This window comes from Juglans regia, chromosome 10, assembly GCF_001411555.2.
Source record: "Juglans regia cultivar Chandler chromosome 10, Walnut 2.0, whole genome shotgun sequence".
Classification (NCBI taxonomy): domain Eukaryota; kingdom Viridiplantae; phylum Streptophyta; class Magnoliopsida; order Fagales; family Juglandaceae; genus Juglans; species Juglans regia.
The window spans coordinates 33922806-33950426 of NC_049910.1; the positions used below are offsets into that span (position 1 = coordinate 33922806).

General features: G+C 35.9%; 4 protein-coding genes across 7 annotated transcripts; 1 reads left to right on the forward strand and 3 right to left on the reverse strand.

The window, feature by feature from the left end:
* Positions 1-267: 267 nt before the first annotated feature.
* On the forward strand, positions 268-3459 carry LOC108999658 (receptor-like protein 7). The gene has a single exon (XM_018976565.2). It carries the CDS (start codon positions 268-270, stop codon positions 3457-3459), a length of 3192 nt encoding a protein of 1063 aa, XP_018832110.2.
* Positions 3460-3631: 172 nt separating this feature from the next.
* Positions 3632-8681, reverse strand: LOC108982178. Its single transcript, XM_035694911.1, has 3 exons — positions 7973-8681; positions 5652-5836; positions 3632-4290 (listed from the first exon to the last, which is right to left on the reverse strand). Exons 1-3 carry the CDS (start codon positions 8511-8513, stop codon positions 3778-3780), a joined length of 1239 nt encoding a protein of 412 aa, XP_035550804.1. The 5' UTR covers positions 8514-8681; the 3' UTR covers positions 3632-3777.
* Positions 8682-10380: 1699 nt separating this feature from the next.
* On the reverse strand, positions 10381-17485 carry LOC108982177 (putative clathrin assembly protein At5g35200). 3 transcript variants are annotated; one of them, XM_018953473.2, is made up of 16 exons: positions 17153-17485; positions 16510-16640; positions 16352-16421; positions 16100-16197; positions 14865-15006; positions 14672-14772; positions 13994-14077; positions 13734-13784; positions 13576-13641; positions 13427-13492; positions 13247-13327; positions 13066-13143; positions 12363-12515; positions 12089-12164; positions 11716-11828; positions 10381-11177 (listed from the first exon to the last, which is right to left on the reverse strand). In XM_018953473.2, the coding sequence occupies exons 2-16, from the start codon at positions 16606-16608 to the stop codon at positions 10812-10814; spliced, it is 1644 nt and encodes a 547-aa protein (XP_018809018.1). In that variant the 5' UTR covers positions 16609-16640; positions 17153-17485; the 3' UTR covers positions 10381-10811. The 3 variants fall into 3 exon arrangements, with proteins under 3 accessions (XP_018809018.1, XP_018809019.1, XP_018809017.1); XM_018953474.2 differs by having other exon boundaries at positions 16510-16632; positions 17147-17485; XM_018953472.2 differs by having other exon boundaries at positions 17147-17484.
* A 3399-nt stretch (positions 17486-20884) lies between these two features.
* Positions 20885-24390, reverse strand: LOC108982180 (heptahelical transmembrane protein 1-like). Of its 2 annotated transcripts, none has more exons than XM_018953478.2 (5): positions 24288-24390; positions 23566-24150; positions 23291-23383; positions 22064-22121; positions 20885-21947 (listed from the first exon to the last, which is right to left on the reverse strand). In XM_018953478.2, the coding sequence occupies exons 2-5, from the start codon at positions 23862-23864 to the stop codon at positions 21267-21269; spliced, it is 1131 nt and encodes a 376-aa protein (XP_018809023.1). In that variant the 5' UTR covers positions 23865-24150; positions 24288-24390; the 3' UTR covers positions 20885-21266. The 2 variants fall into 2 exon arrangements, with proteins under 2 accessions (XP_018809023.1, XP_018809021.1); XM_018953476.2 differs by having other exon boundaries at positions 24268-24390.
* Positions 24391-27621: the final 3231 nt, after the last annotated feature.

Below are 27621 nucleotides of genomic sequence, written 5' to 3' on the forward strand. Positions count from 1 at the left end.
TTGTTATGTGGTTTACAAACTAACTAGTTTAGTAAATTGTCAACTTCTTTGCAAACCAAGAAAACAAATAAAAATGATATCAGACTTTGTTCCTTGGCATCAGTCGTAAGTTTCCTTTCTTTTCCACAACAAATTAATTAGAAAGTTTCCTACCCACTCCATTTTCATCATTGCTTGCTTGAGCACTACTTATCATATAAAGAAAGAGCCCTTTGCTTCTTCTTCTCTCACTATCTCGACGCTCTAAAACATTATTAGTCCCAAACCATGCCTACATGTTTCCGCTTTCTCTTCTCTGATCTCTTAGTGTTGTACCTTCTTTTACTCGCGGCCTCTTTGTCTTCTCCGCAGCCATTTTGTCATCAAGATGAGAGCTTAGCTCTTATGCAATTCAAGGATAGCTTTATCATACACAAAGATACTTTTTGGTCTTGCTATCCCAAGGCTACATCATGGAGTGTAGAAGCAGAGCATGGTAGATCAGATTGCTGCTCATGGGATGGGGTTGAGTGCGACCCCCACACAGGTCATGTTATTGGCCTTGACCTTAGTGACAGTTGTCTCTATGGTTCTATCAACTCCAACAGTAGCCTCTTCCGCCTTTCTCATCTTCGCAGCCTTAATCTTGCTTTAAATGACTTCAATTACTCAAAAATGCCATCTACAATTGGAAATCTTTCATGGCTAACATATCTTAATCTCAGTCACTCTTATATTTCAAAAGAAGTCCCCTCCGAAGTTTCATATCTCTCCAAGTTGTCATCTCTCGATCTATCTTTCAATTCTAATTTAATTATTGGAAGTCTCACAAGGTTAGTCCAAAACCTAACCCGCCTTGAAGAGATTGTTCTTAGTGGAGTCATGATATCGTCCATAGTACCTGAAAGCTTGGCAAATTCTTCTTCTTTGAAGACTCTAAAGCTAGAAGGTTGTGGATTGTACGGGGAGTTTCCATCTAGAATATTTCAGCTACCGCAACTACGGGACCTTTGGATAGGAACCAATGAAGATCTCACTGGTCAGTTGCCAGAATTTCACTTCAGCACTGTCCTTCAAGCTTTATCTCTATCTGAAACAAGTTTCTCTGGTAAACTACCGACTTCAATTGGAAACTTGAATTCCTTAGAGATCTTAGATATTGCTTATTGCAATTTCTCTAGATCGATCCCAAATTCTCTCTGGAACCTTACCCAACTCACTATTCTGGACCTCTCGGGGAACTCGTTCGATGATTCTTCATGCCTCACCAAAGCCAGTTCTAATCACACTTTTCCACATTTACAATATTTACATTTGTCTTCTCTCAACTTAACAAAGTTCCCGAGTTTCCTGCGAAACCAGAACAAACTTGTGCAGCTAGATCTATCAAAAAACAATATTCAAGGTATAATACCCAAATGGATATTTCATCCAAGTAAAGAAAACCTTCAATATTTATTTCTTTCAAATAACTTTCTCACAGGTTTTGAAAATTCTCAAGATGTTCTTCACTTGCCAAATCTACAAACACTGGAGCTCCAAAATAGCAGGCTGCAAGGATCGTTCTCGATTCCTCTAGTTGCTCCATCTATTCGAGATTTATATATTTCTAACAATTCTCTCGCGGGCTTTGAAAATTTTCAAAATGTTCTTCACTTGCCAAATCTACTAGTTTTATACCTTAACAATAACATGTTGCAAGGATCTCTCCCAATTTCTCAAATTCCACCATCTATTCAATATTTATATATTTCTAACAACTTTCTCACGGGTTTTGAAAATTCTCAAGATGTTCTTCACTTGTCAAATCTACAAACATTGGACCTCCAAAGTAACAGGCTACAAGGATTGTTCCCCATTCCTCTAGTTGCTCCATCCATTCGAGATTTATATCTTTCTAACAATTTTCTCACGGGCTTAGAAAATTCTCAAGATGTTCTTCTCTTGCCAAATCTACGAACACTAGACCTTGAGAATAACAACCTACAAGGATTGTTCCCAATTCATCTAGTTGCATCATCTATTCGATATTTATATCTTTCTGACAACTTTCTCACGGGCTTTGAAAATTCTCGAGATGTTCTTCCCTGGCCTAATCTACAAAGCTTGGACCTCCAAAATAACATGCTGCAAGGATCATTCCCGATTTCTCAAATTCCACCATCTATTCAAGATTTATATCTTTCTAACAACTTTCTTACAGGCTTTGAAAATTCTCGAGATGTTCTTCCTTGGCCTAATCTACTAATGTTGGACCTTGAGAATAACAGCCTACAAGGATCTCTCCCGATTCCACCACCATATGTCCAACTTTATCGAGTCAAGAAAAATGCATTTACTGGAGAAATTTCACCGTTGTTTTGCAATCTAAGTTCACTTTATGTGCTTGATTTGTCCTATAACAATTTGAGCGGCAAGTTGCACCCATGTTTATGTGACTCAAGCCAGTCTTTGACAGCACTTGAACTACAAAGCAATAACATCGGTGGAACCATCCCCGATGCATGGGCAAAAGGGTGCAGCTTAAGGATTATCGACTTGAATCACAACCAATTACAAGGTCGGCTCCCAAGATCATTAGCCAATTGTAAGGAGTTAGAGTATCTTAATATTGGTTACAATAAGATCCATGATACCTTTCCCTTATGGTTAGGAACTCTTCCCGAGCTGAAGATTTTCATTCTTCGCTCTAATGAATTTTACGGCGCAATAAGAAATATCCAACCCAATTGCACATTCTCCAACTTGCATATCATCGATCTCTCCCACAACAATTTCTCTGGAGATTTGCCCTCAGAATGCTTCCAACGGTGGAATGCCATGAAATTATTTGGTGCAAAAAAGTTACAATACATGATGGATCACAATTCTGGCATCCTTTACTCAATTACACTAACAGCCAAGGGTATAGAGTTGGAGTATGAGAGGATCCAAGATGAACTCATAGTCATTGATTTATCATGCAACAGATTTGAAGGAGAAATTCCAGAAGTAGTGGGAAATCTAAAAGGACTACACATTCTCAATTTCTCCAACAATGCTCTCTCCGGTCATATCCCATCATCATTGGCAAACTTGACGAATCTAGAATCATTGGATCTTTCTCAAAATAAGTTGTTTGGAGAAATACCCCCACAACTCGCCCAACTCACTTTCTTGGAGATTTTTAAAGTGTTCAACAATTGTCTCACAGGTTCCATACCACATGGAAGTCAATTTGAGAGGTTTCCAAACAGTTCTTTCGATGGTAACCCAGGATTGTGTGGAAGGCCATTGTCAAAAGCATGTGGAGATTCACTGCCTAAACCTCCAACGTCAACGTTTGAAGGAAATCAAGGTTTAGTGTCTCCATTTGAATTTGGGTGGAAAGCAGTAGCGATGGGGTACATTTGTGGACTTGTAATAGGAATTGTTATTGGACAATGGGTGATCGCAAGTAAGCAAGATTGGTTTGTAAATACCTTTAGAATTAAGAAGTAGCAACAAACTCGAGAATGAATAATTAATATATTTATAAAAATCTATATATATATATATGTGTGTGTGTGTGTGTGTGTGTGTGTGTGTGTGTGCAGGCTTCAAGGATTGTAATTGTATCCACCCATCGGATGGGAGCCAAATAGAATAAGTTTAAAGAATCTAAATATGGTCATTTAACAATAAATGGTTTTATAAATGAAGAATCGATTACCAACTTAACAAAGAACTTTACGATATTGATTGAAATTCATAAGTACAGACCCCAAAAGAAAAAGAAAATTAGAAACTTTACAATAAATAAGGAATAAAACAAACTCTCTAATCGAAATCATCGATAGTAAGCCAGTCATTTGACTCCTCTCCTTCTGAATCTTTATCTCGAGAATTTGATTTGCCTACCTTTTGCTGGCCACCACCAACCTGAGACTCGGGACTTCCCTTCAGTTGAACCCAGTCATTGCATCCACCGGGTGAAGAAACCTTGGTTTCCTCAGCTGAGTTAAGGCCTGATAGTCTATTAGAGAGATCATTATCATCATCCTCCAGATCACTGAATGAAATGTCCTCCTCTTGTACAAGCTTTTTCTGGGCACAAACCGAAGTGCCTGTATCAATATGTTCTGCTTCCAACCACTTTTCAGTATTCTGTTCAGCATTCATTTCTACTACTGCACTTACGATCTCAGTTGAAACCTTCTCCTCGGATGGCATATTCTTGCCACTGACCAGCTTGCTGCCATCTTCAGACACATCAAGAGTCTTTGTCTTGTCATTCTCCATCTGTGCATTCTTTTGTAGCTTCTGCAAAAGTACATCTCTCACCTCTACAATCTACAAAGAAGAAACGCATTTTAAGAAAGATGCATTCATTTAAAAACATGAAAACTATGAAAACCGAAAGTTGCATTCCTAAAAATGTAAATGGGAAATGAATAAATTATTTTTATTTTATTTTTACTTCGCAATTGAAAAGTAAATAAACATTCTTCAGTAGCTTTCAAAAATCTTTTCTGTGGAATATAATACCATCACTTTACATGGGATGCCCATAGACCAGTGTTTCTGGACAATACAAAGGTAAAACATTTTGAAAGTGAAGTTTTTCTTTAATTTCTCACAAGTGCAAACTGTTTTTAAACAAAAAGAAGGGGCTAAAATGGAAGCCAAATATTGGGTAATAGTGGCTTTAAAAGTAGCAACTTATCTAATTCCGAGTAATACAGAAATATGAAGGATGAAAAGTTTAAAGGCCAGTTCAAAGAAAACAGAACGAATTATAACATATAAACAGGAAAAGGTGGGTATGGAGCCTTTTGATGTCTAAATAAGACAAAAACATAGCAGATCTCTACTAAAAATGTATAGAGTTTACTAGAATCTCAAACATATAATTGTCGAGCATAATGGCACATCAACAATCCCCCTAGTAACATAGATGCATCATTTCATTAAACATTAGCCCACTCTGGTTTCCCGTGTTCAGTTGGGCATACCAAGCCTTTCCACATTTTACACTTTGGGATTATTGATTTCCACAACTTACGATTTTGGATTAGTGACAGGATGCTATATATTTGGAAAACATGCAATGAAGGCAACCCCCAAAGGGAAAGCAACAGGATTTAGACTTTAGAGACACAGAGAGGAAGAGCAGAAAAGAAAATGAATATAACAGCACCAGGTTGCATGATAATGGCTCATAACAGGTCATGCACACCGTGGGCAAATTTTTTCAGTGGTATGGCAGTCACAACAGGCACTGCACCCTACAGGAGTATTAGCATCATTAGTAGCTAAAGCTAGTACAAGAATAAGACATTCACAATCATATAGAAGATGCATATAACCCAACCCAAGAGAAGATGCCAGTCATACTTGAGAACCTAAAACATATTACCTTCTCTTTGGAAGAAGAAGAACTAATTTCTTTGCTGGCAAATTTGGTTTAGAATGGTGCAGGACAATATATTAAGAAAACGATATGGTAAAAAGCAGAAATAACTGCACCTAAGTGGCATGGTGTTGAGCTGAAAGGTCGGATAAACAGTCCATGAGGTCATTTCCAGACCAAGAGCGGGAAGTGCTAGATGATTATTTGGTCAATCTACCTATTGTTTTGCCCATATTAAATTAATGCATGCGAACACAATTGAAAAGGAACAACAGACAATATAAGAGAACAAAAAGCTTGCCTTAGATGTTGACAGAAGCTCAAAATCATGTTCACTCAATCTTGGCAGCAATAATATGAAATAAACCATCCAAAATTGTTGTTCAGTCATACATGTCTGAAGTTTAGCTCTAAGAGATGCCAAATTCTGGGCCAACCTTTCAATGGTAGAAGCATGTTCTCTCTGAGCATCAGACATGTTGAAATCTGCAACAAAATAAGCAAAACAGATTATGTTTACCATGAATCTCTATTGGTTTGTTCCATCATATATCACTAGAAAAACCCAGTAGTTGTGGTAGTGCTCCCATCACATAAGATATTCATGAAATTAAGGATTCATATGCACTATGCTACAGATCCTCCATTGACCTATTAATGCATGATATTCTGCTTTCATTGACACATTTTCCATCAGCAGTTAGCAAGTTTTCAATTGTTAGACCTTGCTGCATCAATAGGGCAGTAACACGCATTGCTAGGCGTAGCTGAGTAGACCAGTGACCTTCTAGTTGTTTTGAAGAGGAGAATGTGTCATCTTGTTTAGGTTCCATAGCCCACTAATCGTACAACTTTTTTCAGATTTATTTTGCTACTACAGAACCCCTAGGAGTTGGCTCAAGTGGTAAAGGCCTTGGACTTGGTGGTATGCTCCCCCTAGGTTTAAGGTTCAAATCCCCTTGAGTGCAAACAATCTCTAGGGGCCATCGGACTGGGGGATTTTCCCCTTGAATTACCCGAGGTACACTTGCGGGAAACTCCTTGCTGAGGGCTTGTGCACCCCCGGGATTAGTCGGGACATTGTTCCTGGACACAAAACCTAGTTCATGGTTCTCTACCATCACCAAGAATGGTAAGCCATTCAGAAATCGTTTGGAACTTGTTTCAGTATTTGACTTAAATTTTGTATTTTCATCCAACTTCTGGAGGCAAAGTGGAGCCAGCATGGGGGCCTTCCCGAGTTGGAGTTAGAACTTAAGAGTTCAGGATTTCCCTAATTCAGGACCAACCTTGGGAGTAAACCCAAGATGCACAACCTATTTATCTGGTAATCTAAGGAAATTAGGGGAATCGAATCAGGATGCATGTCTAAGCATAAATCTCATCAAACCCATCAATTGAACATTAGGATGTACCCTTATGGTTGCTCCTAAAAAAAGTTTTATTTTTTTATTTTTTTTATAAGTAAGAAGAATTTATTAATCCACATAATTAGGCAAAGTCCAAGTACGTAGGAAGTATACAAGAAAAAAACCTAATTACAAGCTAAGCGCTGTGAAAAACAGCATAAAATTCATTAAAGCTAATCCCATTCAATCTCTAAACCCTCCCATTGAACGTTCACTATTATCAAAATAACAACCATTCCTCTCATTCCAAGTACACCACATTAGACATAAAGGCACCATCTTCCAAACAAGCGCAATTTGACGGTTGCCCCGAATTCCTGTCCAACATGACAATAAATCTGTCACCCTTCTAGGCATTACCCATGCGGTATCAAGCATCCCATTAAGCCTTAACCACATCACAGTGAAGAAGAAGGTGGTCCACCGATTCTCCATTTCTTGTACACATAAAACACCAATCCATTATAATAATACCACACTTTCTCAACTTGTCGATAGTCAGAGTTTTCCCATGGGAAGCCAGCCAACCAAAGAAAGCAACCTTGAGAGGTACTTTGCTTCTCCAAATACTCTTCCAAGGGAAATCAATTGAAGAATGAGTCGACCTAACCTTATAAAAGGATCTGACCGAAAAATTCTTATTCCCTGAATGAATCCAAATCAAACTATCCTCCCATCCAGCCTTTAAATTCAGTTCATATAACACACTGTAAAATTAAGTGATGTCCCCCCCCTCGCAATCCTGAACAGCTCTAATAAACCTCATGGACCACTCAAGAAAACCAGTAGAAATGTCCATAAAATCAGCCACAGAGGCATCCTTATCCAATTCAATCCCAAAAAGAGAAGGGAAGCATTCTTCAAAGCAACATCCCCACACCATATATCATTCCAAAATCTTATACGTGTTCCCCTTCCCACCTCAAATCTGAAATTTCTGAAAAGAACTTTAAATGTAGCGCGGACCTTAACATCTTAATCCTAGCTTGGACTTGACTAGTTTACTTGAAGTACTCCTTTTATCGGTTTTTTTTTTTTTTTGATCGGAAGTTTTGAATTACTGACAATATATTAATAATCAGAATCAAAACTGGAAAATTGTAAGCATACAAGGAAGGATTAACAATTCCAATCAAACTGAAACGGAAAATCAATAATTAAAACGTTTACAACATTAGAATAAAAATGAATAGAAAGCAAAAATATGCCTTACCGTTATCGAGTGGTAAAGGAAAGTCGGTCCATAGCTCGGGGCGCGTCGAAATCTCGCTCACAAAATCAAGGACTTCATCGGTGACCCCAGGTACACCATCATCAATAAGATCTTCTTCGTCGTTCTCTTCCGAAGCTTCATCATCCTTGACTTCGTTTTCCTCGAGCTGCAACAAGTTCGAAGCGAGCCTCGAGATCTCACTCATCGCTTTGTTACTGGACAGAAGCGAGAGGCCGCTCCGAAAGCTCCCACCGATTTCGACGAGATCGTTCCGGATCCCGATGAGCGCGTGCGACTGCGATGACGACGAAGGATCGGAAGAATCATCAGCGGCAGAAATGGCAGTTGTCTGGGGAGAAGGTGGTGGTGCCAGGAACTCGGCAACGCCGCGAAATCGACGGCCAAGGGTTTGGCCAAGAACGGAAAGGTCGTCTTTGACACCACGTGGAGTGGTAGAGGGGCTGTGGTCCGGAGATGACGAGTGGTGGGAATCGGATGAGTCTGGGCCGTCTGATTGGAACGATTTCAACAGCCAAGACATTGCAATCGCTCCGTTATCGTAAAACTGGAAACTTGAGAGAGAACATGTGGATTGGGACGGATGGGGTTTGAAGAATTCGAGAGAGAAATCAGAGGATGAGAGGCGGCAGGGCCTGTATTGATCAAGCTCTTCTTAGATTTTTTTTTTCGATTTTCTGTTAAATATAATAATTAATTATATTATAAATACCTTTTTATCCGAATAAAGCGAAAGAATCAGTGCTAATTATTATTTTTAATTATTAATTTATTATTATTATTTCCCCTTCGTCCGACTCTCTTTCCCTTTTTGGTTTAGCTTCTGCTTCGCTTCATCGGAGTTGGGAGGCTTTTCCCCGATTGAGATAGCTGCGGTGGAGTTTGACGTAAGGATGTGTTATTGCCACGTCACTTTTCTCGTAATGCTATTTATTATTTTATTTTATTACTCATCCTATTTTCTTAAAGAATTATTAATGAGTAATGTCTCTCATTATTCTAATTTACATCATCTTTTCATCATTCTATAATATGTCATTAAATGATTAAAGATTATTTATTATATTTCACTTATAAATCAATTATTTAATACAACATCATGAGATGATAAGAGGATAATGAAAATTAAGATGATGAATAGATTTTTTTATTTTTTATACATCAATTACTATTCACCCTCACATCTTATATTTGACAGCTTTTTCTTTTTTTTTTTTTTTTATAATATAAATGTGAGATAGTAAATAATGACTGATAAAAAAATTATTAAATAAAAATTATAAATATAAGTAATATTTTCCTTCTCGTATTTACACAACAAAGATAATATATAAAGAAAAATTTTATCATATCTAATAAAATGTTTATATAATTAAATTAAATTTAAAAAAAATTAAAAATTGAACACATAGTAGTGCGAGAAGACTTGCACTCATATTCTAATCATTTTACTTGTAAATTAGCGTGAAGAATTGGCAATTCATATTTTGCTGATACGGCAAGATTCTTCTAGCTGTTACGACAAAGGTCCCTTATGGCTTATCTTGCCATCATAGGGAAGGGATACGAGGATTTGGGGAGGAGGAAAAGTGGAGACATTGTAAGAAGGAAAACGACCACATTTGACTCTGACAAAGGCATATCCTGTCTGGATTTCTCCACCAAATTAAGAAGCCTCGGATACTTGGCTTTGCTTGGTGTCTTCTTTCCTCATTTGTTTTACTAAAGTGGACTCGAGATGTGTTGATATTAATTGATTGAGCTGACCAAAATATGCATTTAGGGTACAAGATGAGAGGCATTCGGGTCATTTTAGTGGTCAAACATAGTCTAAAATGACCAAAATACTTCATATTTTACATCAAATAGATCAAGTGAAATAGAGATGATGATCATATTCTCTTGACAAGACATGATTGCATTTATTATTATGAGGTTGCCGATGAAGAGAAAGATGATACATTGCTGAGACCATTCTATTGACTTTTATTATGTCTATTCTCTCTAATGCCTGGGAGTTCTAATCATTCTTATCTCATATCATCTCATTATTATAATTTTCTCAAATTTTCATACAAAATAAAATAAAATAAATCAACTTTTTCAAATTTCAAAATAAAAATAATATTAAAAAAATATATTCTAATAATATTTTATTCAATTTTTAACTTTCATCTCTTCTCATATCATCTCATCTCATATGTAAAAACAAATGAGGCTAAGAGAGAACGCGAGAGAGGGTCGTGCCCGAGCGAGGCCGGCCCCTATATGGCTTAATAATCATAAAACTGCAAGGGCAGCTGCAGCAGCATTCATTCTTAAGCATCAATGTACAAGCTTGAATTAATTCATAACCAAAACTAGAGTTTCAAAACTGACAAAGAGCCACGCATTGAAATGTCTACTCATTACATAAATGTAGAATGGATGGCTCAGATTACAAATCATTCGTATCATCTATAGAAAAACCTTAATACAAGAAAGAGGAAGAAAGGAAAATCAGAGAAATTAACAAGAATATATTTCCTGCTAAAGCATCAACCAGTAAGCAGGTACTAAAAAAATACCTAAAATTAGTCTGGAACACATTATTACCAATCTTCATTGATATAAAATAATCAAATAATCCCAAAGCTGGCACTCTTGACTAATTATTCAACAATGAATATCACCCTAGCTAACTACTGCACAGACACAACATATGGTACACATCTGTCTATACTTTGATATTTTGCTTTCACAATATCCAAAAACCAGCTTCTCTCCCATTTACTTTCTTCCTGTGTTTCCAAGTAAAGAATGTATTCTTTGGACAAAGCATCTAGATAAAGCCTGTATATGGATTGTAGGCTTGAACAGGCATACCTGGGCCATAGGGGTGGTGGACACTGGCTCCATATTGATTTCCAAAAGGATTTAAACCCGTTTGTTGTTGTGGGCCCATCATCATCATCTGCTGCTGCTGCTGCAACATAAAAGCCTGCTGCTGGTTGACCATTGCTGCCATCTGTACATTAGGTGGTGCAGCCACAGCATTGGAGGCAAAAAACGGATCTTGTGCTGTCTGATGCAACATGGCACCGGCCATTGGGACCGGCTCCCATGGGTTGTAGCTCACATTCTGGTTATTTCTTCGGATTGCATCATCGTAAAGGCTGTCTAGTGTAAGCTTGTCTAATCCTCCTGCCTATTTTCAATACCAGCATAGTTGGAAAGCATTGTCAGTCATTATACTCAGCCAAAGGAGAAGTATCATTCATTACTATAACAGATACCAGTCATTAGTGAAAAAGCAAAAGAGAGATTGTTGTGTGTTTGTGTGAGTGAGTGAGAGAGAGAGAGAGAGAGAATTTTTCGATTCCTACAGTGATGCATTCTAGAGAAAACTATGACAACCACAAAATTTACCAAACCAATTAAGACCCAATTTGGATTGAGAAGTGATCTCAACTCATCTCATTATTACAACTTTTTCAAATTCCCACACAAAATATAATAAACAATTCAAGTTTTTCAAATCTCAAAACAATAATAATATTAAAAAATAATATTCTAACAATATTTCATTCAACTCATCTAAAACCATCTCATCTCATCTCAACTCACTATCCAAACGGCAACTTAATTTTTTTTATAAGATAATCTTCATAAATCCATTAAATGTTAAACGTAAAAACATAAGATCTTAAGGGAAAACGGAGGGGGAAAAGTAAAAGATCAAGTACCAATTTGCTAGCAGGTGTTGCGCTCTCATTTGAGCTTGGAGCAGTAACAAGTGCCAACTCCCAGCCCATAGTTCCATTTACATGATTTGGAGCCGTAGATATTGGTTGATCGGCTGCAACAACCACCACAACAAAACATGGGAGCTCCCTCCAATCAATGAATAATTTCTTGAATCTCGATTTAACTTTAATCTGATAGGGAAAATTAAATATAACCAATTTCCTTTAAGTTTTGTATCTGTTCTAACATAAGAGCACCAAATCTTGGAACAGAACCAGGTAAGTTGACTTTTATCTGGGACTAAATTCAGTTCTCAACCTGAGTGTTAGCTAGACACTACATTAGAATATTCAACGAAGAAAAATGCCTTACCAACTGGAACAATAGCCAAAGCCAGAGCATTCTTCTCATCTAATTCTGAAGCTTCTGGAGTAGGATCATTCAAACCCTAGAAACCGGAGGAAGGAAAAAAAAAAGGACATTACCTTTAGGAAACTATTAAGGACTCTTGCACATTTATGGTCATGCTTAAGTGGTAAAGGAGTGTTTAACCACGATGCAAATCTTTTTTATTAAAATATGCACATAAGATTCAGATTAACTACAAAGTTTTCAAGACAATAAGAAGCAAGATTTTGAGGATTACCAGCAAATCAGGTTCAGCTACAGGCAATTCTACTTTGACTGGCTCAGGCAGAGATGGGGGCGATGATAATTGACGTTCCTCCTGCACCTCTGGGGCCTTCTTATATTCTATGGCAAGGACTTCCTTAGGAGCGGAAATTTTATTGTCAAGCGGCTGCTTGGTCAAAGTCAAAAATTTAGGAAGTAGTTATCGAACTATACTTATTGGTCGGAAAATTCTATTACTCAGAACAATGAAGATAAAATGATGATAACAATTCCTTTAATAGAGCAAGAGGAGGGAAAAAAAAAAAAAGGAAACAAAGAATAGAAGCAAAGGAGTAGGAAAAAAATAAAGGTAAACTGAGACTCATGTCGCTTTTCACATTATACCTAGTTGTCTCCACATTCTATTGCACCGTCCTTTTACTTAAAAAAGACGAGACATCATATGAGATCACATATTTGCAGAACTAAACATACTGCTCTAGTGAGAAAAGGCCAAATTTTAGTATTCATTTAACTTATTGCCGATGTATTTGTAAGCTATGTTAGACATGTTATTATAGCTACTAATTGATGCGGGACAAAAATTGCAGTGGTCCTAATACAAATTGATGCAGGATACTTAAGAAACCCGGCACTAGATCCGGTTTCTTGGTCAGTGATAGCTGATGTTCTTTTGATTCAAGTCTAAGAAAGTTTAACAAAGACCAGTTCCATACTTGATCCTTGCGAAATGTTGAACCTCGTGGAGCTTCTCTCACATACTCTTCCATGGCTTGTAGAAATGATGAAGGTGGCTTCATTGGAAACAAATAGTGTATTAAATAAAGAATTAATAAAAAAACAATAATAAACTCAAAGACAGATGCTCCAGAAGGCAACACAACTTAGACACCCAACCTGCTCGATCTTAATAAACCTCTCTCCACGGCCAATATCAAGACCTTTACATACTTCATAAAATTCTGATAGTTGCCCAGCCTGAAAAATAAACATGCAAAAATTTCATGAAGTAAACTACTTCCCTTACAACCCTATGCAACATTCTATACTAGTGCAAATTTTCCCAGAAAATACTACCTGCTGCCCTGCCCTCCTGTATATATCCAGAGCCTTCATAGCATCCTGGCGTTGCATCTCAAAGAACTGTCATAATTAAGAATATCATAAGGAACCCTTTTTGCAGAATATCCCAATTTCTTATCGAACAAGCCAGGATCAGATCCAACCTTGTCAATCAAATTGACTGTACCATCACTTATGGCTTGATAAATTTGTATGCTTTCCAAAGCCACCTATTTGAATGAGAAAATTCGCCAAGGCATGAGAAGAAAATCAATTAAAGCCAAAACAAAGGATAAGCAAAATGGTTACAATTTTCACCTACCATTGAAAGTGCTAACTGAATCGCAAAGTTATGAAGCGCTGCCCCTTGTGGCTGAACAATTTTAATCAACATCCACCATTAGAAGAATAAAAGATCATGCTAATTATTCCAGAAGTTCCAAAATGATGGTACCCAATATATTGGTAGAATTTGACTTAAAATTGACAGGGCCTGGCAACCATCATTTGCATTAAACAAGCAGTCATCATTGTGTGGGGTACAAACCAATTGTCGTAAATTAATTGAGCTATATAAATTACCTGGCAACCAAGCACACGAAAAAGTAGCTGCTGTAATGCTGGCAACTGCTCAAGCAATTCAGTAGTGTCCAGATCTTTCGTCCTCTATATCAAATTTGAAGCTATTAGTTCTCATTGTGTCACAAGATCACTAAACTACAGTTTCACAAGTTAAATACCATGCATGGGAGGAAAATAGGAAATAAATTTCTGTGAAGATCCAATGGATTATGTGTATTAAACCATAGTTACAGTAAGGAGGATAAAAGAACGAGCAATAACAGGTGAGATAAGGTTCTGATTAGTAATAACTCTACTACTAGAACATTTCCATCAAGTAATTCCCGACTTAATGCCAGTGTTACCCTCCTGCTAATAAAATAAGAGGGGCAGCACCTTTGGACCCACCCAAGGAGAGTAAACCCTGGAGATATGACCCCACCCACCAGAACCATGCATCGGGTAATACAGAAGGACTTCTCATGCAAAATCAAACCCAGGACGTCTGAGTCTACAAATTATCCCAAGCCCACCCTTTGACCACTATGATGTTGACGGATTTATCTTCACTTTGTCTTGTGTCAAAAATGCAATATCCAGATGAAAAGTAGTGATTGCTTTCCAAAAGAATAAATAGAAAATTCAAATGAAATCAAAAGCCGAAAAAAAGAGACCATAATAAAGGAAAAAATGTCTTACAGGGCGATCTGTCTCAATGTCATACTTCAACACACGGAAGCATTCCAGCCTCTCCTCCAAAAATAAGGCATACATACGAACCCAAGCAGAATAATCCCATGCTGGGCAGCAGATTTAAACAATCTTGTAAATAAATAACTCAGTTTTTTACCAATGTTTTCACATAATAAAGAAAGTGAGGGAGGATTGGTACCATTAGGACTAGAATCATCTTTGAAATGAGACATGTTAAGCATATGGCTTCTACTTCTTCCATAATTGATAAGTTCTTCATGAAATGTGGGGTCCACTTCCCTCAGAGCACGATGAATTACAATTAAAGTTTTCAAAGCAACCTAAACAACCAATTAAGTTAACAAAGCTTCAACAGCAAGCATACACAAACCAGTTTTGTCTGAACCAACAATCATTCATGATATGAAGGCAATTATCAAGTTAACCACAAAATTAAAAAATATCAACCTCTCCATCCACTCATCTATCTTTTGTTTAAGGGAAAGTCTTGTTTTTTAAAGAAAAACTACCTATCTCCAAAAATTGCAGTACTTACGTTAAACTTAACTAGAATAATGGAAAATGGCTATTGGCTATTGGCACCTCAAATAAAGGGTAAGTTAGAAAACCTCTCAAAACTCACAATATTTTGGGACAGCCCAAACTATATATTGGACAAACAACACGGGACAAAAAAAGAAATAAAAACAAAAGTCATCACCATTCTGAAGTGCTTAAATGTCCCAACTACTATAGTCTCATGAAGCTCAAATTTCAAATCTCCCAATCCAAATGAAAAATTAATAATTTAAATAAATTCCATTTGGAAACACGAGTATGTGGAATATAACATAAAAAAAAGAACCTACAGCAATGGGTAAGCATATTAACCACTCCCTCATTCCTTGTTATTTCATAATTTGTTTATTAATTGGTGTTTTCTTTAGTCAACAGCATACGTGCTACCCAAAAGTTCCGGTCAAAAGCACAATTTTGTACGATGAAAAAGATCATGAATTTTCATGTCTAAAGTAGAGAGTTTTCTTAAGGCAGCAAAATGCATGTCATGCCCAGATGTTCTAGTCATAACTTGTCTAAAGTAGCTTCCATTGGCCATACTTTTTCATCAGTGATGGTCAAGACCAAGATCGTTGGAAATATAGATAGAAAATTATATACAAACATGAATAAAGTTTTCTAGGTACAGTTGCTAACTTCTCATGCATACAGGAATGCAGCAATATCCATTGATGGGCATCCGAGTTAGTCTCCCAACTATGTCATCAAAACTGATATTTATCAAATCACAAATTAAGTTTCGGCAACTAAGTATATAGAATGATATTTTAACGTTAGATTGCTTTGGATCATGAAGGTTTATTGCTATGCTCATCCATCGCATGGTATAACATATCATTGAGGTGATGCACATACTGCCCAATTATGTGTCTTTGATAACCGTCTGGCAAGAGCATGGATGCAATATGCAACATCAGCCCGAGGTCGTGTGGCTGAAATGGCAGAAAAAATGGCTGCAAAGGGAAACATGAACAAATTGCATCAGATCCCCATTCAACTTTATTCTACTTGTAGATCACCAATAGTACAAGTGCATAATTGAACAAAGATAAACTAGATAGACCCATGCATCCCATCTTGAATAGAGAACAAGGAAGAGCACCCCACCTCTAATGTGCTTTTCCTTCGCTGGGCGCTCAACATGGTTTGTGGCTTTGACTATAGCAATATCCAATTCCTGCACAGGTTTATACCACACCAAGATACTAGGGTATATCCGCCTTTTAAAGAACCATCAAAATGTGCTGTATGTAAATGAAGTATACCTTGTAATCACTGTTGACTTTAGCCAAGGAAACCGTGGTGGTGTCCTTGAGGGCCCCAAGTGCTTTTCTCAAGCTATTTTGCGTGCCTGCTCCAGACATTCTCTTTCTCTCTCTCACTCAAACCTGATATTCTATAATAAATCCTAACAAGTTAATCTGGGCTCAACTCCCCGAAAACCAAATCTAAGGACTAATGACATCAAATTCCAGAGTTTAATACCCCCAACTTTGTTAATTCGAAAATGGGGTTTTTCTCTGTATTCAGATCCAACCCAGATTGAATTTCATCGGTGACCACATGATGGATACATTGAGCAGAAAGATTGGACAAGTTATCTGAGTTAGAGATGATAAACTCTAATTTCAATAATAAAGAAAGAAGCTTTCAAATTTGTGGATGAAAACAAAACAAAAATTCAGAAGCATGAGCGCATGTATAGAACAAGAACACGAGGCGACTACAAACAAACAGAAGCATCACCCATAATCATAAAGATCTGACAAGAACGGAACAGCGAAAGAGCAAGCAATCTAGGCAACAACTCAAAATCAAGTCAATGGTTTAAGCACGGGAATAAAAGAACATATAATATAGAACAACCGAGAGACATATAGAGATCAGGGAGCTCGAGTTTACCTGTACCTGAGCCAACCAGAGAGAAAAGGGTAAGGCGAGAGAAAAAAATTCAGAGAGAGAGAGTTGAAGACTGGTATGTATGTCTGCAACCAGAAAATGAGTTCGGTTTTGGTTGGGTCGTAGGCATATAAAATACGACGACTACTGCTTTTTCAACATGTTTTTCATTTTATTTTGTTGGCTTTACTTTATTTAATGTTATTTCTCCGTCTCCTAGTCTCCGTCCGTGTCGGACAATACGGAAATGTAAGAACTTTGTACCGCCACCACCGCCACTTCGGAGTTAAAAAACGAGACTTTGATTTTCTTTTCGTTTCTGCAGTGTCTTTATGCTTTGTTCTTACTCTATTCTCCCCTGAAAATTCGCCGCATGCCTGCCTTTCCATTCTCAATTTCAGAATTCAAATAAAAACTATAAAGATATCTCTTTTGAGAAATTTATTATTTTCAAAAGCATATTTTTGAAGTATTTATGCATTCTATATTTATACCTGAAATACTTAATTAATAAGTGCTCAAAAAAGCATCTCCATCTGATTATTTAAAGGAAATTTAAAATACATTTATGTTTTGTCGACAAAACATTACTCTTCTGACTCTTTCTTTCTCTTATTATTTCTCTCTTCTTCTTTTTGAGTTTATTTTTTATCTCTTTATTTATTTTTAAGCAGTGAAAGTGATTAGTTAAACTAGAAAGAGATTTTGATGAATTGTTTTAGATAGCTTTAGGAACACTCGTTAGAATTGAGAACAGTTGATGGATGTAAACTTGTGTTGGAACAAGGCGAAGAAAAGGAAGTTGCTTAATAAAAGCGAGAGATCAGACTAAACTGGCAGTCTTGGAGATGTACGTTTTGAGTGTGACCTTTGCTTGCTTTCTTTTTGATAAAAACTACAGAAATCTGGCCTTAGCATCTCCAGCAGACAAACTACAACGTCTTGAGTTTCATCGATTGAATTGGAGGGGTCCCCCTACTAGACCCTACTTAAATGATTGCCACGTGAATCATTTTTAAAAAAAAAAATAGACAACTTTCGAATTTAATTCTATATATAATCATAAAATATTAAAAAAAAAGAGTAAGATTTATTATTAAAAAATTAATTTTTTTATGTAAATTTTATGTTTTGTTCATCTTTTTCAAAGCGATCGGCAGTTGCACAATCTATAATTATAAATATATTTTTTCATAAAAAATTCTTGCGTAAATCTTTTATAAGAAAAAATAAGTATCATTAAAAAATAATAATTTTTTATAATTTTTAAAGGTGAGATCTATTTTTTTCAAAGGCTTAGCGGAAAATTATCTATTATAGCTTATACTCATTTCTTATTTATTATTTGTTATTTATTTATTATTTTTCATTTTTCTAGTCAATATCTAATAACTCTTTGGGTCTCTAATTAAGTTCATGATACAAACGAGTCGAGTACAAGAGAGTGATGTTGAAACATTTTCAAATTATTAGTACCGCATAAGTGAATTAATTCACGAGTAATATTACATATTTAATGAGTATTATAAGATTATTTTTATGTATATATCTCTCTTATAAGTTCTAAGTATTCAACATATTTTTTACTATTATAATTTATATTTTTTTCTCAATAAAATGCAAAAAAAAATATATATATATATATATATATGTAAAAATTATCTTTTAGGATTGTGATCATGGATGCTCATTTCGACTTCTTCGGGTAGAGTCCAAAAGTGCAAATTAATTTGATTCTGGCCATAGAAATCTTCAACTTTGGCTTATAGAAAATTGAGGATTCTCATCGTTAAGACCGACATCTTGTCGTTAAAACTTAAAATCCTCGTTACCAAGAGCTAGCTAGTAGATGCTCTATTTTCTTTTTGTTCTTTTGCAAAAACTATTTAGTTGTTTTATACTTATAAAATAAATTAATAATTGTCTTATTTTGAATACAACAAATTATAATTAAATTTATAAAAATTTAAGGTCCGTTTAGATGGTGAGATGAGATGAGATGATTTTAGATGAAAGTTAAAAGTTGAATAAAATATTATTATTATTTTGAGATTTGAAAAAATTGAATTGTTTATTATATTTTGTGTAGAAATTTTAAAAAGTTGTAATGATAAGATTAGATAAAACCGTTTAATTCTGTATTAAACCGGGCCTAAACCTTTCAAATTAATTCATATTATATAAATAATCTTATGGACTTGAAAGGTATAAACTTGGAAATGTGACAATGTGTGCATGATACAAGTGGTAATGATAATATTAAGAGAACTGCTATAACCACAAAGAGATTACATAAAAAATAATTTTATAAATTGATGTAGTTTCATGTAATCCATTAGATCTACTTTACAATAAAATTAGTAACTTTATAATCTGACGAACTACATGAAACTACTTCAATCTGTGAAATTATTCTTGTGTAATTTATTTGCAGTTAAAGTATTTTTCTAAGATTAATACAAGACATGACATTATTATATGTTAGTTATATATTTAGATTGACTTCTTTTTATCTTAATAATCGAGACCCAATTAATTAACTTGACATGAATTCCAACGACTGATCAACATGAATTGCCACACCTATAATTACCCACAATTTACAATGATGTTAGAAGTTTTTTTTTAATATATCATAGCTAGAATATCCATGGTATATATTTTATCAAAGACATGACACATCACATGAGCCATGCACCAGGTGGACACATGAAACCGTTAAAACGTGCCACCAACAGTTTAAAGCCATGGGAATGATCATGAGTCATGACACTTCCAAATCCATGAGCCATCTCATTAAAGGACGATTGTGTCCTTTCAGTAAAAAAAAACTAAGGGTTGTTTAGAAATATAATTATTTTTAGATATTTTTATACTATTTAATTATTATTTACATATTATTCATTATTATTTCATTACTATTCTCACTACTATTTACAAATCATCTGATCTCAAATACTTTTAGTATCCAAACAAAGATAGGAAGAAAATATAGATCGAGATTATATGGCTATCTTTTATAATTTTGTTTTAAATAGAGCTGCATGTTTTTATATAAAACTAAAGAAATTATAAGAATACCATTATCTTATAAAAATACTCTCCATTTAAAAGAGGGTTGTAAAATAATTGAACAAAAAAAATAGGTTTATATATCTTTCACTACTACTAAAATTAATATAAAAAGAAAACAATTTATAAAATGTTCTCTCTCGTGCAGCCTTGGTCCACCATATATGTTCCTGATATTCCCTTCTGTCACTACAAAAAATTATTTATTTGTGGCCAGTTATTTCTTGTAAAAATTACTATTTTCTATTAAAATGAATCTGTTTTTGTCATAAATAATCATTCTTGTCGTAAATAATCCGTCACAAATGCTCGTTTTTCTTGTAATGTGTTTTATGAAGCAAATCATGATTTTGATGTCATTAATGACAATCTTAATCATCCAATGTTAATGCAACTTAGACGTTAAGACAGCTGCTGATCAGATCATCCCACTGATCTATAAGCCAAGAAGTCAAAAGATCGAAGCGAGACATGAGCATGACATTATATATAATTAATATGCATTTATTATTGCTCAACATCTGATCATCCAAGTACCAATTATTCCTCTTGTTGTACTCGAAAAAGGGTTTTAAGAGAAGGGAGATTTTCAACTAATTTCTTAATCAATCTGATCGATTTCATTCAACACATCAAGACATGCATAAGATCTCATTAAGAAAGGGAAAAAACAAGAGATTTAGTCACACCATAACTTCATTATATGTATAATGAACAAGCTCACTTACAATTGGATGATACACACACACACACACACACACACAAGCTAGTTGCAATAATAATCAAAGATCGAAAATGGCATGAGTCTGAATCAGCTGATCCTTGTGCATGTGAACTCTATATAGCCTTTTGATCTGTGTTTTCCTTTTTCTTGGATGATGTAGTCTGATCTTATACGTACAACATGCAGCACCTAATTCAGTACTTCAACGTGCACAACAATAATGTCCCTATGTTTCTATATATATGAATCAATTAGGCATGATACTACTACATATATATAACAACACATGCAAAACATCATGAGATGCTACATATATATTATTAATCTTTATCCACAAGTGATAGTGTCTTGCGAATCCAGTATTAGAAGCGAGGCACCGTAGTGTGCTAATGCACCCATGACCACCAAAACATGAAATATTTGATGGCTATGCCCTGCCAAATCGAACCACCCCGGCTTCCACCTCTCTGGGATTCGGCTAACGTAAAACAAGGCCCCGGTCAAATAGGATACGGCCATGGCTGACTCGTATGCAAGGGTGGCATTGCGTTGGGGATTTCTCCAGTTCACAACAACTGCATGGATTGCAGGGATGATTCCAAACAACCCCATGGATGAGAACAACAAGGCTCGAAAAGCACGGCATTTGCCGCTAGAAAGTGTTGGTGAAAGCAGCGTGGCAATGGTGAACATGCCCATTGCCGTTATGCCCCCGAGGTAGACAAATTGCCAGTGAGGGTCACATTGAAATATGTAGTAGATTGGAGGGAAAAAGGAGGTGATTATCATGATGGTGATTCCAACATAGTCTACTCGTAATAGTAAGAGATTTACGTGGTGAGAATGGCAGGAAAAGAGATGGCAGATGCTGCTCGAGAGAAGGCAAAACATAGAGCCACTCAAGAAGACAAAGAATGGCCACCGTGTGCCTAACTCATCATGAGTACGCCTGGTAATATCCATTCCCGGAGATGTTGCTTGCTTCAAATCTCTGTGTTTTGAACTATCCTGCAAGATTTTGATCATATTAATGCTTTAATTTTCTCAAACCAACCAAAAAGGAATAGAATTAGTATTGAAACTCATGCTTTGATCTGGTAAGATTGAAGATGATGACAGCTTACAGTCAAATCTTTGAAATAATCATGAGAAATATTTGTTTCTGCAGTACTATTTATAGACCTGCAAGAACAGAAGGGAAGGGAATGATCATCAGGGTCGTATCATTTCAACTTGATATGTATAGGGTCGTATATATCATTTCAATAGCATTCATGATTAATTAAGCTTTTTTCTGGTTTACTCATTACCGGATCCTACCAATTAATTTGAGTAAATCCACTTCTGGAAACTAGGTAAACTACTTATAAAATGGTATATATCAAAATAGTGCAATGCATTATCATTCTTAAGCCATTGATTGAGATTTCCCTTAGAATCCTGATCGTATCTATTTAATTAAGTACAAACCCATGCCATTAATGCATTAGGCATATAATCATCATTAATTAGCACAAGAGAACCTTAATTAATTGGATAATAATTAAGTACCAAATTATCCAATCTAGTGAACAAAACATGAGTTCCACATAATTAAACATAATTAGTCATATTAATGATGATCTGTGTGCGACACTTCTAATCTTTTTACAAGGAAAAACAAACTAAGATCGAGCATTAGAAATGGCTAGCCATTCCCAAGTCCAAATTTTAATTAAAATTTGAGGTTTTGGCTTTAGTCAAAATCTTTGAAGAGGTTAACCATTCCAAAGTCAAAATAATAATATAATATTATATATTTTAATAATTTTTTTATATTTATAAATACACTCCATATATAAATTAATAATTTAATTTTTATTGTCCAAACAAATTATTTAACATGAAGAAGAAATGAAGAGAAATGGAATACTTTTTAATAAAATATTCTTTTGGTTGGTGAACAGTAACTAACCCAATATGACTTTTATTTTTTATTTACTGTAGTTCATAACTTGTAGTTCATAACTTGACTTGAAGTGATTTAGCTAGTCCAATACAACCGATTTTCTAAAAATTTAGTCAAAATTTAGACTATAACTGACATTTGGCTTGTTAGTCCAATGCCAGTGATCCAAGGGTAGAAAAAACTCAGGGATATATATATATATATATATATATATATATATATATATATTCCCCTCCAAGGTCCAATTGCACCATTATCGATCTAAACAAGGGTATCTTCCTATTTTTATCTATCTTTCGTGTACGTTAAAGAAAGAAACAAAAGCAAAAGCAAAATCTATTAAAGTACACAACGAAAGTTTACTCCAAAAATAAGAACAATTTAAACAAATATTTTAATTAACCTGGTGAAGAAGCCAAGAAGATCCGCAACCTGAGGCACTTCCATCAAATTTGCCACAGTCAATCCCAAAAACAAAACAAACCCAATTAAATGCCTGCAAGTACGTTAACTAGAAAGTAAGCAAACAAGCAAACGAAGTAAGCTAATAATTATAAGCAAAACCCATCAAAATCAAAATCAAGTTGATCATTAAATTAAAAAAATACTGAAAGAAAATGTGAATCGAATCGATTTCGAAGTTTTTGAAGATAAGAAACTGGCTTAATTTTGACGTACGTCCAAACGTTGAGTGTTTCGTTATGCCAACGAAATATGCTGAAGAGGGCTTCCTTGAGAGGCCAGTTGGCTCTATAGTAATGGAGAATGAATTCATTGTCCTTCATGTAATCCGGCAACTCCCGGAACGACACCAGAGTGAACCGCTTCGATTTTTCAGTACGGTCCAGTACATGATCCTTCGTCTTCTTCCTCTTTGTGTCATGATGATCAAGAGATGATGTTTGGTGGTGGGCTTGATCCATTGACTCTTTTCCTTTTCTCTTCTTCCAGACAGCTCTTAATTTGCTGTAACTCATTCGATCCCTACCTGTACATGCACTACTCACCAGAACGAGTACTGAATTGGACCATGGCAGATCCTTTCAACACCTTTTAAGATTATAATCCAAAAGCAAGCCCTCTCTCTCTCTCTCTCTCTCTCTCTCTCTAGTTAAAATAACGCACAACTACCAACTGCCAAACATAAAGACTCTGGCTCTGTGTTGGGTTGGCCTCCAAGGTACAGCGCCAGCAGCCCTAGCTAGCGTGGGTAGTTGGTTAGTTGCTTAATATTAATTGATGATATTGTCTTCGTGTGGTCACCTGTAACGACACATGGCAAAACAGATTAATTAATTAGTATTGAACCAGACGACCATAATAACCTGATCATGCCATAACCACAACTTTGATCAATCGATTTATAAGCTGAAACCCTACTTTCAGAAGTTACAACTCACAACATGAGCTGCTACTACCGTACGTATCATGTGCTTTGTTCTTCTGCATTGTTGGCTCTATGTGTGTGTTTGTGTGTGTGTGTCTCTCTCTCTCTCTCTCTCTCTCTCTCTCTCTCTCTCTCTCTCTCTCTCTATATATATATATATATGTATATGTGTATGTATAGGTGATGCGTGAAGTGTGCATGCAGTATTGGGGTTGCTTACATTCTTCATGGAAGCAACTTACATGTGTGTATATATGATCATTTAAGTAATCGATCCCCTTAATTTTGGTGATTGTTGGGTTACGCCAAGTTAGTTATTAAAGATCAGGCAACTGAATTCTGATCGTTAGGTGCAGATTGGCAGTATTAGGCTAATTTCTTGTAGAAATGATATGCCAGATGGAATGATTTGACTATACCTTTCTTATTAATAAAACGTCTCTTTTCCCACCTAACTAAATAGATGGAGATTTTTGGAAAAAGGACACGAATTGGTTAACTTTTGCATGATCCACACGTAAATTGTAATGCTTAATTAACTTGGTTGATTCATGAAAAATTCAAAGCAATTAATCCAAGTATGTCTTAGGCTTCGTTTGTTTTCAGAAAACATCTCATCTCATCTAATCATTACAACTTTCTCAACTTCTAATACAATACAAAATAAACACACTACAAGAAATAACGCATTTTCCAGCGATTTTACTATCGCCGCCAAAAAAATCGCTGCAATTAACCCTTATTTGCGGCGATTTTAAAATCGTCGCTGAAATTTAAAGCAATGTATACGAAATCTGATGTTGTAATTACTGTTCACTATTTTGCGGCGACTATTTGATCTTTTGCGGCGATTTTAAAATCGCCGCAAATAATACTAGAACTGTAGCCATATTTTAATTGTGGCGAATGGGAAAATCGCCATAATAGCTAATTTTGCGGCGAATAAAAAACGCTGGAAATAGTCTTCTAGAAAATTTAGACCTTTGCCAACGATTTTAATATCGTTGGAACAAAAATACCACTAATAAACGTTATTTTCAACGATTTCTAAGTCGCCGCTTGCCAACGATGGAAAAGAAATTACTCTTACTTTTTGCAGCGATTTTAATATCGTCGCAAATTGAACAACATATATTCTTTGCAACGAAAATATTCTCAATAATTTCGCCGCAAGAGCATATCTAGTAAATGATATACTATTAGCGGCAAATCAAAATCGCCGGAAAAGTGAAATTAAATTAAATTTAAACAACCCGCCTAACCATTTCTCCTCATTTCTTTCCCTCTCCCGCTCTGCCTTCCCGAATCCCAATCCCTCTTCTCCCTCAACCCACGCCACCGCGCACAACCCCCCACCACGCCACCGCCACCTCTCCTCGACAGCCACTCCCCAATCCTCACTCACAAGTACAAGTACCTCCAGACGAAATCGAAGCCATCCCTTCTCTGCGCAGCCCCTCCCAGACGCAGACGAAGACCAACGAAACTCTCCCTTCTCTGCGCAGCCTCTCCCAGACGAAGACCACAGAGGCCCTCAATCCTCACTCACCTAGACGAGGACCGAACCCGACCCAGTTTCCCTGCTCTGCGCAGCCCCTCCTAGACGAAGGCCACCGAAGCCCTCAATCTTCACTCACCCAGACGAAGCCCGAAGCCCCCCACCCTCACTCTCCCTTCTCTGTGAAGCCCGAAGCCCCCTACCCTCACTCTTCCTTCTCTGCGAATTCCCCCCACCCAGTCCCTTCAGTCCCCGAAACCCTAGAAGACTGCAGCTCCATCTCCCTCACCCCCTTCGAGCCTCTCTCTCTCTCTCTCTCTCACCGAGTCCTCTGGATCTCTCACCGAGCCCTGTAAGGATCCCTGGTTTCCTCATTGAAAGTTATACACTGATTTGTTTAATTTTGTTGTTGTTATGCATACACTAATTTGGTTGAATTTTGTTGTTGTTATGCATACACTGATTTGGTTAATTTTTTTGATGTTATACACTGATTTGGTTGAATTTTGTTGCTGTTATACATACACTGATTTGGTTAATTTTGTTGATGTTATACACTGATTTGGTTGAATTTTGTTGCTCTTATACACTGATTTGGTAAATTTTGTTGATGTTATACACTGATTTGGTTGAATTTTGTTGCTCTTATACACTGACTGTGTGATGTCAATTGACAATGAGCATAGCATGCAATGGTCCAATATAGCATGCAATGGTCAATTGTGGGGTTTTCTTGAATTTCTTCTGCTGTCTAGAATTTGGGTAGTGAGTTTCACCTTCCATTTCTCACATCTTGTGTATTTGAGTGTAAAATCATAAGGAAAGAAGGATCTATAAATAGGTTTAAACCCACTTGTTAGAGTTCAAAGTACATTAAACAATTCCTAATGTTTGCTACTTGTGGTCATTAGCCACATCTTGCCCTCGAGGTTGACAGCTGTCCAAATATGACAGAGATGGCAATGAATCAGACTTAACACCCATTTTAGGCCCTTAATTACCCTAATCTTTTCTTTGAAAAAAGTAGTTTATACATAGTGTCACAGCAATCACTCTCATTCAATGAAAATGGGTTCCAAATTTAAAAAAAAAAAAAAGAGAAAGCTCGAAAGTACACATCAAAATTGAAGTTGGTGAGATTGAAGCCAATGAATGAGCATGATGATCAGCATGCATGCATGTTTCAGTAAAAAAATAAAAAAAAAAAGCCTTGACTTTAATGCATTTCAGCTAGTTGTCATGTACTAAGCTCAGAATTTTCATGTGTGTTACTCCATACATATATATATATATATATATATCCTTATTAGTTTTTGAAAAACAAAGCTCTTAATTTACTGTAAAGTTTTGACACATGCAAATTTAGCATTAACCTTTTTCCATAATAAATGAGTACTTGTTAGTAAGAGAGAGAAGAGAGGGGAGGGGGGAGGAGATGGATACTTGTCCTGCCTTGTTAATCTTCATACATATGCATGTTTATTTTATCTACAAGTCACTATCATAATGGAGATAATGTTATAATTGTTATTTTTTATTGCTCTTACTTTTGGGATATAATCATTTTTATATTGTTTTCTAGTTGTTCAAGTGAGGTTGACACATTTCCTTCAATTATTACAGAACATATCGAGAACATTAAACCTCCATTGATGGAAGGTTTGGATGGTTTAGTAGCTATAAGCAATCTTCCTTTCTTCCTTGGTACTTTATGGTTGAAACTATTAATGTCATTGATCCTTTTTCTTGTTCCTCTTATCTCAGAAAACCATAAAGCTTTGACGATAAATGGCCACTCTAAATTAAATGGTGCGTAGATCTCCCAGCCTATGGATGTTATGAGCGATTT

Excerpts from the sequence above, each read along its gene's own strand:
- LOC108982177 (XM_018953473.2), bottom strand. The coding sequence starts at position 16,608 with ATGTCTGGAGCAGGCACGCAAAATAGCTTGAGAAAAGCACTTGGGGCC. Across the intron at positions 16,422-16,509 it reads AAGTCAACAGTGATTACAAG|GAATTGGATATTGCTATAGT; the intron begins GTATACTTCATT and ends AAACCTGTGCAG. Across the intron at positions 15,007-16,099 it reads CAAAGACACATAATTGGGCA|GTTGCTTTGAAAACTTTAAT; the intron begins GTATGTGCATCA and ends TTGGTTGTTTAG.
- LOC108982178 (XM_035694911.1), bottom strand. The coding sequence starts at position 8,513 with ATGTCTTGGCTGTTGAAATCGTTCCAATCAGACGGCCCAGACTCATCC. Across the intron at positions 5,837-7,972 it reads TCCTTTACCACTCGATAACG|ATTTCAACATGTCTGATGCT; the intron begins GTAAGGCATATT and ends ATTTTGTTGCAG. Across the intron at positions 4,291-5,651 it reads AGCTTCTGTCAACATCTAAG|ATTGTAGAGGTGAGAGATGT; the intron begins GCAAGCTTTTTG and ends TCTTCTTTGTAG.
- LOC108999658 (XM_018976565.2), top strand. The coding sequence starts at position 268 with ATGCCTACATGTTTCCGCTTTCTCTTCTCTGATCTCTTAGTGTTGTAC.
- LOC108982180 (XM_018953478.2), bottom strand. The coding sequence starts at position 23,864 with ATGAGTTACAGCAAATTAAGAGCTGTCTGGAAGAAGAGAAAAGGAAAA. Across the intron at positions 22,122-23,290 it reads CTTCTTGGCTTCTTCACCAG|GTCTATAAATAGTACTGCAG; the intron begins GTTAATTAAAAT and ends CTGTTCTTGCAG. Across the intron at positions 21,948-22,063 it reads ATTATTTCAAAGATTTGACT|GATAGTTCAAAACACAGAGA; the intron begins GTAAGCTGTCAT and ends AAAATCTTGCAG.